This window comes from Cryptomeria japonica, chromosome 7, assembly GCF_030272615.1.
Source record: "Cryptomeria japonica chromosome 7, Sugi_1.0, whole genome shotgun sequence".
Taxonomy (NCBI): domain Eukaryota; kingdom Viridiplantae; phylum Streptophyta; class Pinopsida; order Cupressales; family Cupressaceae; genus Cryptomeria; species Cryptomeria japonica.
Window position 1 is genome coordinate 789,942,729 of NC_081411.1, and position 12,387 is coordinate 789,955,115.

Sequence of the window (12,387 nt, forward strand, 5' to 3'; positions counted from 1 at the left end):
TTCTAGAAAAATATCCTACAAATGTTCCTTCTTCACTTTTCTGATCAAACTTGCCATTTCTATCATCTTTATGAACATAGCATTTGCTTCCAAAGATCTTAAAATAACTTACGTTAGGTTTCTTGCCATACCAGTTTCATAAGGTGTCTTCAAAGTACCTTTCTTCAATTGAACTCGATTCAAGGTGTAAACAACTGTGCTTATTGCTTCTCTCCAAAATGTTTGTGGAACCTTCTTCTCAATCATCAGTGTTCTAGCACAATCCACAATAGATCTATTTCTTCTTTCAGCTTTTCCATTCTGCTGTGGAGTCCTCGGTGCAGAGACTTGTCTTTTAATACCATGATCATTGCAAAATAGGTTGAACTCATCAGATGTGAACTCTCCTCTATCTGATCTAAATACATTTCAGTTGTCTTCCTGTTTCATTTTCAACTCTAGCCTTGTACCACTTAAACATTTGAAAAGCTTCTAATTTTTCTTTTAAAAACATTACTGACATCATCCTTGAATAATCATCCACAAATAATATGAAATACTTATCACCATAATAACTTTGAACTTTCATAGGACCACAAAGATCAGTGTGTACAAGATCCAAAATTCCCTTAGAAGTGTAGGACTTACTTGTAAAGCTGGATCTTGTAATCTTGCCCATTTGGCATCCTCGGCACATAGCATTCTCAGGTTTTTCAAGACTCGGTAGACCTCTTACTCTGTGCTTCTTACTTATCTTGATCAGATTATCAAAATTAACATGACAAAACCTTTTATGCCATAACCAGGTGTTATCAATCTTTGCATGCAAGCACTTGTTGTGAGTAGAGTCAAGGTGAAATGTATTACCTTTTGTTTGTGTCCCGGTAGCAGCTAACTTTCCATTTTTGTCATGAACTTTGACAATTCCTTTCTGAAATTCTATTTGGTAACCTGTGTTGTTTAGTTGTGCTACACTCAACAAATTATATTTCAAACCTTCAACCCAATAAACATCATTGCATCTTTCTTTATCAAGAAGTGTTATGGATCCTTTACCTCTTACCGGACATGGTGCATCATTACCAAATCTAACATAGCCTCCATCATAATCTTCTAACATAACAAACTTGTGTTTATCTCCTGTCATATGATGTGAGCATCCACTATCTATAATCCAAGAATCATTAGTGTTTATGTGAGATATTAGGCTTTTTCTTCATACCTTTCTTCATCTAATCCATCCTTGATAGCCACATAAACAACTTCCTCTATATCAGTCTCATCTGATTTATCATCTTCAGATTCCTCATCAGCAATTAAGCAGGTCTTTCTATCTCTTCTTCTGAAGTCTCGGTGACCTCTGTAATGATTATCTTTGTCCGTCATCTCGGTAATCTCTCTTTTCAGTGAACTCTTTGTCAGGAAAGTTAGAAGCCATATGTCCAATCTTATCACAATTGAAACATTTCAAGGGTAGTTTTCCCTTATACTTACCTTTGCCTCTTGGTAACCTTTTGGCCAATAGTGCTTCAAACTCTTCTTGCTTTCTGATTTCTTCATATAGTTTGTGTACCTCCTCCATGTTCTTCCGAAATCTTTCACTTGCTCCACTATGATCTCCTCCAGAGTACTTATACTTTCTTTCATTGTAATCATTAGATTCATTCAAATGAAAAGAACTAAATGCAGATTCAACTTTATTTACCGATGACCCATTGTTATCAAAATTACTTAACTCAAATGCATGTAGCTTACCAATAGTAGCATCCAAGGAAACTGGTATATTAGGTATAGGCCTCAATTCATTGATTGTAGAGACTCAGATTGCATAGGCAGGTAGAAGGGTTCTTAACAACTTACTTGTCACATCCTTTTCTTCAATAGTTCCTCCTGCTCCCTTGATTTGATTTACAATCTCCTTTAGTCTTGTACTATACTGGGTTATGTTCTCACCTTCATTCATCCTCATAGATTCAAGTTGTCCTCTTAGACTATCAACTTTTGCTCTTTGAACGTGTTCATCTCCTCCATATACAGATATGAGCTTAGGCCACATAGCCTTCGCATCATTGCAGCCTTCTAGATCATTAAACTCATAATCGGTCAATGCAGATGTTATTTCAATCATTGCTTGAATGTGTTCTTGCTTTGCCTTTATCTCTTCCATAGTCAATGGATAGGTGCTCGGTGTAACAAAATCATTCTCCAGATAGAATATAGCATATTCTCCAACTCTTGATAGATGTAGCTTCATCCTTTCTGCCATGTAGAGAAACTTGACTTATTCAGCTTAGGTGCATCCCTCTTATACATCTTTGGATCTTTAACTCAAGTGCCTTTAAACTTTCCTTTCGGAGTCCAAGGCTCTGATACCAATTGATAGTTCTGATACTTAATATAAGTACAGATCCGATAGCCAACAAGATGAGAGGGGGGGTGAATCATACAAACTTAATCATAAATGAAAACATCAGATTCAACCTCGGTAACATATATCAGTCATAGAATAAAAACTGTCAAACATGCAAACTCAAAAGCATATGAACAATATAAACCTCATAACACCAGATTTAACGTGGAAACCCAAATAGGGAAAAAACACTATGGGATTTCAGACCCACTAAGAAATATACTCTTCTAGAGTATGCTTAGTTAAAAGCCAATCTTGTTAAAGATTACAAAACATATTGCTAGATGTGACCCGGTTAACGGATTTCCCTCAGATCTGTTAGGATCTTCACTTTGTTAGAAGTGACCTTGTCAAAGGATTTCAAACACTCATTTAGAATGTCACCTTGTTAGAGGATTTACTTATAAGACTGTTAAGTCCACTCGGTTAAGAGATTTCCTGTTACTTTCACAAGCTAACAGTAATATAATCTTTCTGCAACTTTACATCTAAAATGCTAAAGCAGATTCTTATTTGTTCAACACAATCTAGACATAGAACTAATCTTGTCTATCTGTTGGGCATCAATACTCTGTTATTCCAACAGGTCTTCAAGCTTCTATGCTCGGTGATCACTATGTAGCATCCTTGTGCATACACTTGCCCGCATCCATTGTTTATCAACAATTCCTTATTTATAAACAATCATCTAACCGCTTAATCTCCTTGATCACATTTCCCATTATCAATCATAGCCATCAGATCTTCAATCTTGTCCAGGTTCATTGTATCTTACAATCTGAAAAATGTTTTACCCTGCCTCGGAACTTGCACAATCATCTTGGAACTTGTGTTAGGGTAATGCGGTTCAATCTGAGCTGTAGATCTTCTTGCCGACTTTCCATTGCCTTAGATTTGTTAACAAACTTCTTCCACGGCTTGCCAATCATTGATTCGCTCTAGCTCATCAACTTCTTTCATTAAATATCACATGTAAACATTTAATGCATTATGTTATAGCTCGGTTACAACTCGGTGAATACTAAACTTTACTCGGTAGACATTCTATCTTCATTAACCGACTGCGATAACCTTAGGGTTTACCGACTAGGTTCCTTAGGGTTTACCGACTAGGTTCTTTGCCTGATAACATAGTGTAGTATTAACCTTTACATTTTACAACATATGTATGATGTTAAAACAATCTAAAACATCAAGATCTCATCATTGTCTGACTCGGTAGAGTTGCCCATTGAATAACTTATCCCTTTATTCATCATATTCTTTCATGTGTCTTTACTGACTTCTTTATAATCTTCATATCATATTTCTTAAGATATGGCAACATCATACTGAATTAGAAAATCAATTTCTTGACATCAATGACAAAATAATAATATCAAGACAGTAAAACATCTTTAATCAGTTATGTCCATAATCATCAACAACCTTCTCAATATCCTTGTTATATTGCCAACACTTAGGACTCTTAAGTCTTTTGTTCCTAAGGTGTTTATCATTGAAGAAAATAGAGATTTGGATACTTATATTGTAGATCAACTTTATAGAGCCCTTGCTAAATTTGAGATGAAAGAGATTGAATTGGATAAACCAAAGAAGGAAGTTGCATTTAAAGCAAGAAAGTTTAAGATGATGTCGATCTAGATGACGCAAAACCAAACTTTGTGAGAAGATTATCGAAGGGTACTAGTAAATGGAATGGTAAGTTACCTTTGAAATATTTCAATTATGGTAGGATTGGTCATTTTGTTGCTAGATGTCCTTATAGAGAATAACGCAATAGAAGAAGAGATGATAGAAATAAGAAAATAGATGACAGGGATAATGGAGATAAGCCTAAGAGAAGTTCTTACTCCAAAGAGAGTACCTACTCATCTAAAGATGAGGACTATGATGATTCTATTGAAGAGACCTTGTTCATGGTTGTGAAAGTTGATGATGACGAGGAAACCAATTTCCTACAATCTGATGAGAACAATGAAAGATCGTTAATTGTGTGGTCTACTCTGCATGCAAAAGGAAAGTTGAATGCATGGGTGATTGACAGTGGTTGGTCAAACCACATGACATGTGATAAAAGAATATTTATCAATTTTAAAAAGAAAAATGGTGGATCAGTTAAATTCAGTGTGGTGTAGAATCTACTCAGGTTTGTGGCAAAGGGACCATATCCATTGATGGGAAAATCAAGACGGGATGTTCTATATATTAAGGGCTTGAGGCACAATCTTCTTAGTGTTGTTCAAATGTGCAATAGAGGATGCAAACATTTAATGACAAGGGTTGTGAGATCAAGAAAGGTGACTCTAGAAGACTGATTGTAGAAGGAACAAGAACTAATGGAAATATGTACTACTTAAAGGAAGCTATTGTTGATAGTCATTTAATTGCTCAAGGCAGTAATGCAAAGTAGGGGTATGAATGATGTAAAAAACTCAATCAACAACTTGGAATGGCATTTTGGCCATTACACAACGTACTTCCTTCACAAACCACCACTAGTCCTTGTAGCCCTCCTTAAGGCTCTATTCCCCCATAACTTTTGAGGCATGAATGATAATAAAAATGTAAGACCAGTTTTGGATACCCTTTTTGGCCTTATTTAACATATCCCACATTTAGGGTAGGTTGTTTTGTACAGACAAGCCCTAATTTTGATTGTCCTATTTCTTGACTGTAAGGCATGGTAGTAGCAAATTGGGTTTTTCGACCATTAAATTCAAACCAGACTTGATATCAAAATTATAAACATAGTCCTAGATACCCATTTGGATATTTTATAACATATCTTGAAATGGGTAGGGAGTGTTTGGAACAAAGGACTCAAATTTCAAGATATATCCTTAGTCCTAGATTGATGTTGAGTGTCGCTCTCAGGGGGAACGGGTGGTTGGTTTGTTGTTGTTATGAAGGTAAATGATGAAATTAAAAAGAGAAGAGATATATATATATTGGATCAATGATGACATGTATTTATGCGCCCTTTATCCTTGATGTCAAAGGGGGAGAGAAACCAGATGAAGAGAGGAGTTACTCCTGATGGGGGGAAGTCATGCAATGTTATATATGGTGTTGCCAATATATGTTATATATGTTATCATGCAAAGATGAAGATTGTTGGCAACATATGTTGTCATTGATGTCAACCCGATGTCTCACAATATGTGTTGTCCTTGTTGAATGTTGATGTTGATGTGGTCATTGTTGTTGTGGAGATTGTTGGCAATATGTGGAAATTGTGTTGTCATTAATTATGTTGAGGTTGTGTTGCTATGATTTGTTGAGACTGATGTTATCATGTTTGAAGAAGATGTTATACAATACAGATGGTTCATGGTTACAATTGCTTTGGGTTGTGGATATCCACCTCCTTGGTGTATGATGTCTACATTTTGTATGAAGTGTTGATGATAATATGTTGTGGATTTGTGGCATGATGATGGTGGTGAAGATGTGCTTTCTTTGGCCCTTGCACTCTTGTTGAAGTTAATATTGTTTTTGGATGTTTTTCAATATGAGATGTGATATGCATGAAAGAGTATTTAAAGTCTAGCTAGAAGAATGCTCTGCATTCCTCTGCATTTGAGAATTTGGTCTTGCAAATTTGGACGCAATGTCTATGCTTTGTAGACATTACACTTCTATCCTTTCAAGTTCTTGTTGTTGCAACTAAAGTGGCTAGTGATTGTTGTTTGCTAACAATCTAAATAATTGTTAGAAGTGGATTTGATTGGTTTGAAAAATGCTTTGCATTGATGTTTTAGGTGATGCAACTCGGAATACATACTTGTAATGCTTGTGTGTTATCTCAGTTCCAGTTTCAAGAGTTGAAGTTTTATGGATGTTCTATTGAAGACTATGTTCCTAGCATTCTAGTAATAAAGAGTTTTGAATCTGTTTATGTTGCGTAGAGGCCAATGTGATTATCTTTTATCCATGTCCAATCCATGTTGGCAGTCACAAGAATGTAACAGCTATCACTGTAAATGCTCTTGGCAAAGAATGACAATTATGTCATAATGCAACTCTTCCAATTTTATTGGCTTTTGGTGATTATGTTATTGCAGCATATGCATCCATTACCTCCATTATGGTTCGATTTCTATTTTATTTTGTGGTATTCTAATTTATCTTTCAATATGACTACATATTGTAGTGTGTACACACACATATATGAAGTTCAATATGTTTTAAATGATTATTTTATATTGTGGCACTTGCAATATCATAATGAATGTGCCTAGTTATATAATTGACTTCTAATCATCATGGAGCTTATAGCATAAATCATCATTGGTTTATTTGTATGGGCATGTGTAAGCGTGTATATACCATCATAGTGTACAAATATTGATTGCAAATGTGTACGTACAATGTGTACCCATATACTTGTATTTGTATGGTGATGTATCCATACCTATATGTGAACATATAAGTAATCTATGTATATTCCTAATATAAGAATAATGTATCACATTGTTATTTGCATCATATAGCATCCATGGAAAGCAGAGATAATAGCATATTTTCATAACACTCCAACATGTACCTGTCATCGAGCAAATGCATAAGGTAAATATAAAATATGTGCTTTATTTTTCTTTTCTAATTTATTTATTCATAAACATTAAAGTTCAAACCCATAATATTAAATAAATCAAAACATTCATTTGAATTTATATGCATGATCTACGTGGTGTGTGCTTTGATTCCCATCATGAACAATGTTACCCAAATGACTAGTACTCCTCTCCTCGACCATGTTCTCGTCTTTGATTTTTCCTACATCCACTTAAACTCATTTGTACATTAATAGGTCAGCCTAGAATAAAACAATATATATACATATACATTGTCTAATCACCATATTAACATTGATCATTAATAAATCCTAATTAATCATTTTAAATTGAACAAATTATCTTCTTTCTAATTGAACCCATAGATTATAAATTATCTAAATAAAAGTTTAAATCAATTTTTATGCATTATTTAAATAAGCAAAAATAGTGAGACGTGACAATTTGGGTGACTTGGGTGAGTTGCATGACCTCAAGAAAGTCAAAATTTGGGAACATGATGGGTCAGTGGTGTTAGGGTAAGGATTGGGGTCAAGTTTGGGGCCAACCTACGTGACTTTGGGTATCAAGCTAGCTTGGGAGACCTAGGTGACCTCGTGAGTTGGGTGACTTTGGTTACCTAGCTTAAATTCAAAAGATGGAATTCTTGCAAAAATGTTGGCAATCTGTTCAACTGCTTGCACTCATGGAAATCAAAGTTGCCCTATCAAACTGCACAATCAATCATGTCTTCCCGCTTGACAAAATCCCAAGTATCACGAATGAGAACAGAAAATCGAGGTCATCATCTATTCAAGAAAATATAGCAATATAAGCCAAGAAAGCATTTTGATCCCACACTATACATTCTTTTAATTGACAAAAAAAAGTGTATATGAATATTTGTAAGGGAAAATGTTGAGAACAAAAAACAGAAAATTTCTGTAAAAAGAAATTTTCGATTAGTCCATTGTTGTTTGAGCTAGGATATACCAGAGGAACCTGAGACTGTGGTTTAGACTAGAGAACAAATCATTGCTACATGCACGACTTGCATTACTTGTGCGGACAAGATATGTTCTCTATAGTTATACTGCCCATACCAAACTATTATATTATATATTCAATGGACCTCGAACCAGACACTAAAACAAAAAAGTTTAAATTCTATTCAAGACATTCTTCATAAGAGACAATTCAATGCTTAAGAAGGTCCATTGTGCATGTAATTGCAACCTAGTTCTCCTATAAGGGTGCTTGTCCTTCCCAAATAGTGAGATTGATCATCTTTGTGGGTTTTGCTGGTAAAGTCTCCATATTCACAGCACGGGAGGATCGTCATGCAAGAATAGAAGCATATGCTTCTATAAAGGAGGAAACGATGTTACAAATGGTTCAGTAACAACATGAGAATTGTAGTATATTAAACTGAGAAATCATCCATTTGATAATATCATGATTGGCATAAATGCATAACGTACATTAGACATAGATTGTTATATAAATAACAGCATGCGCTACTCAACAACAAGCTTACACGAGAAGTCAATGCACAAAACACGGTAGCACAGGTTTAGTCAGACTTTTTCAAGATTAATCTTAGGAACTACAGTTAGCTTGTCAATATAATAACTGTTGATTACAAGGGAAGAGATTATAAAACACATCCCTTAATCAGCAGTACGAACCTCCTGAAAATAACTTATTACAATTTCTTCGAACATTAACTAACTAAATAAAAATCAGGTCTGGTGAAATTTGTGTAGGGCCAAACATCTCAGATTCTGAACAACCTTGAAACTAATTTGAGATAATCAGTCAAGATAGTCTAATGTCTAGAAGCACTTAAAGCTTATAAGTTGAAAGTGAAAATTCCAGTAAATAAAAGGCTTTAAGTAGCCTATCCAAGGAATAAATAATACATACACATGAAAAAGATCATATTCATACATGTCAACCCAGAAAACTTTTTAGTAAAATGGCTAGACCAGTTCAATCGAGATGTTGATTACATTGACATCATTATCAAGCTGCATGAATGGAAGATATATCACCCAAAAGACTTAGTGTACAAATACATAACCTAGGAGCAAACAAGAAAAGGGCAACCATTTCATCAGAATAATAAAAAAGTACGTATCCCCTCATATTTGTGAGGCATGGCTATATTCTTTAATGAGTTGCAGTCTGCAGTATGAACAAAGAAAAAGAGTGAAAGCTCTATTGTCCTCACAAATTCATACATGTCAGCCCAGAAAACTTTTAAGTAAAATGGCTAGGCCAGTTCCGATTGAGATGTTGATTACATTGACGACATCATTATTAAGCTGCAAGAATGGAAGATACATCAGCAAAAACAGTTAGTGTACAAATACATGTCCTAGGAGCAAACAAGAAAAGGGCAACCATTTCATCAGAATAACAAAAAAGTACATATCAACCTCACATTTATAAGGCATGGCTATATTCTTTAATGAGTTGCAGTCTGCAGTATGAGCAAAGAAAAAGAGTAACAGCTCTACTGTCCTCACAAATCATATCAGGCAGAGAGTGTGTACCCATTTAAAACCCTCCTTGTCTTGGAAAGAAGCACCAATTTGGCTTTCGCAAATGTTTGCTAGTTGTGAAGAAATGACACAAATTATAGCCCCTGGACCATCTATCTGTGTGAAGAATGAAAAACAAACAGAAAAAATGTTAGAACTCTTACCTTTTTGATAAAGATTTGCATAATGGGCATTGCAAAGTAAAAGAACATTATTTTGCCTGTCATCCACATTTTACTGTTCTCGCTACTTGGTAGAATTACTTTGTCGAGCATACCTAGTAAATATCGATTAGCAAAATAGTGCTAAAAAAGCACACCCAAGTTTGACTTGGGAAAATGATACGACCATGATAAGTTTGCATGAACCACTTTAAACTGTTCCGTATCAACAACAAAACAAACAGTAACAAGGTGAGTGAAAATGTAGGGACAATAGCTGACTGTTTTACTGGTTTGGGCATGTAAAACCTTAAGGCTGAAACAGATGCAAATCTGCCCAGGCATTGTTAGTTTGATAGAAATATCCTTATCTTCTTCATTTGTGTTGAAAATGATGATACTTGAAATAAGATGAGAACTCCTACTTATGGATGGAATCTTGTAACGTCATCTAATACTTATTGAAAATGGTCATGATGAAATGACATCATATTTATGTTTATTTGAGTTTGATTTGAAAATATTAATACAATGATAAAAATGTGGGATGCAGCTTTATGATGAAAGATATGATGCATGAAAAGGGATGCTTGTACACAAGGAACAATGTTTCTTCAAGTTTCTGGGATGGTATACACACACACGCACACACAGAGTTCATCTTTGCCGAAAATTAGAAGGCTCTACCACAGGCGATACATTAGTCATTAACAAAACAACCACTAATATTCATTCTACTGTGGCAATTTCCAGCTTGGAGTGCAGATGAAAAGTCAATTTACAAGGAGAGTCAGTCATGGTTTAGCTGTATCACATACAATCAAGATGATAGGGATCCCAGCCATAGACAAAGATCCAAAATGCCAAAATGCTAAATGTGTAGGCATTGAAGTGTAAGATCCCGTGCCAAATGATATGCCAAATTTTCCATTATTCCAAATGCTCAAGATAGGTAATTTGTCAAACAGTTTGGATGAATACATTGTTTTATGAAGGGTTTCAGATTAAACCCAATGGTATTCAAATTACATAGAAATGGAAAGACATTACAAGATATCAAATTAAATGTTTTCATTCTGTTGGCATTTTTGATGTTTATGTTGTGATTGTCATTGATGGACACACACTTGTATTGAGATCCCCTTTATATGTATGAGCTCATGCTCAACCGGTATTTGTTCCAACCGGTATGTTGTATTCTAGTCTTTAGACTAGTAGTGATTTTGCAGAATGTGTTTCCCGGTCTGAAGCGGCATGTCGACCCCAAGCGGTTCGCAGATCACAAGCGGTACGAGGAAGCAAAGCGGCACAACACATTCTTACCAGTCTTCATTTTTGTCAAACCGGCAACCGGCATTTTTGATGTTTATGTTGTGATTGTCATTGATGGACACACACTTGTATTGAGATCCCCTTTATATGTATGAGCTCATGCTCAACCGGTATTTGTTCCAACCGGTATGTTGTATTCTAGTCTTTAGACTAGTAGTGATTTTGCAGAATGTGTTTCCCGGTCTGAAGCGGCATGTCGACCCCAAGCGGTTCGCAGATCACAAGCGGTACGAGGAAGCAAAGCGGCACAACACATTCTTACCAGTCTTCATTTTTGTCAAACCGGCAACCGGCATTTTGTATAAACCAGTAATACTCTGTGATGAGTTACCAACCGGCATTTTGTGATGAGTTACCAACCGGCATTTTGTGATGAGTCACCAATCCACCGATTGTTTGATGGTGTCGACACATTGACGGTGATTCTTGTGTCGTGTTACTAACTATGTCTAGATTCACTGAACCTAGGAAATTGTAATGTAATCCTATTGGACTGACATGAAATCAGATTCCTTTAAAAGGACATCATGTCTAGGGTTTTTGAGTTGTTGAAAAAGTTGCGAAAAGGGTTAATGTTGAGCTAGGGTTTAAGGTGGATGTTGAGTTGTTGGAAGAGCGATCTTATCTGAGAAGATCGAGTTGTAACTGAGAGAGATAGAGAAGACTGAAGTAATGCTGGAATGCATTAGCTATGAGCAATACTGGATCTAACCAAGCAGTTTGTGCTATTAGATAGATCAAACACTTGTTGATTACTCACATCTTTGACAAGTCTGTAGCCCTTAACCGGGTAGGCCTCAAAGCCTTTGTAAAATCCTCTAACAAGGTAGTCTTTAATCGGACTTATCTCCTAACAGAGATTGAGATTCCTAACAGGATCTATTCTGGTGAAGAACATTGTAAGACCTTAACCGGTCTGGTTTCTATTCTGCAGATAGTGACTTGTGAGTTCCATCTCACCATGGTTTTTCCCAGTTGGGTTTCCACGTCAAATATCTTGTGTTATGGTTGTATTGCTTTTGTGGGTGAATGTTTTATTCGCATTTTGGTTTGTATGTGTGGTAACCGGTTTGATTGTCAGACTGCTTTACTGGTTTATCTTTAGACTGTGTAACTGTTTTAGTGCAAAGATTTTTGGCATACTAATTCACCCCCCCCTCTTAGTATTCATCAATTGGTATCAGAGCCAACCTTTCTATAAGTTTAACCACTTGGAACGAGATATGGGGGAATACACCTTGAGGGAACTTACTCAACGGCTCACTAAGTCTAAGCAAGCCTATGATGATCTTATGGTCAAATACAAGGCATCTCAAGCAAAAAGAAGAGAACATGCAGAGAGGCTGATGGAACTATTTGAAAGTAGTTCTGAAGATGAAGCTAACATGGAAGCTATGATT

At 35.7% G+C, this 12,387-nt stretch overlaps 1 protein-coding gene across 3 annotated transcripts in view; it reads right to left on the reverse strand.

The window, feature by feature from the left end:
• Positions 1-8,895: 8,895 nt before the first annotated feature.
• The window catches only part of LOC131068952 (protein VTE6, chloroplastic), a 100,827-nt gene continuing 97,335 nt past the window's right edge, over positions 8,896-12,387 (reverse strand). The window contains exons 4-5 of one of the 3 annotated variants that reach the window (XM_058004238.2): positions 9,507-9,611; positions 8,896-9,275 (exon numbers count right to left, since the gene is read on the reverse strand). In XM_058004238.2, coding sequence (XP_057860221.1) covers positions 9,195-9,275; positions 9,507-9,611 — 186 coding nt within the window. In that variant the 3' untranslated portion in view covers positions 8,896-9,194. Of the gene's footprint in view, positions 9,276-9,394; positions 9,612-12,387 lie in introns of those variants that run through there. The other 2 variants (XR_009112080.2, XM_058004239.2) reach the window with 2 other exon arrangements.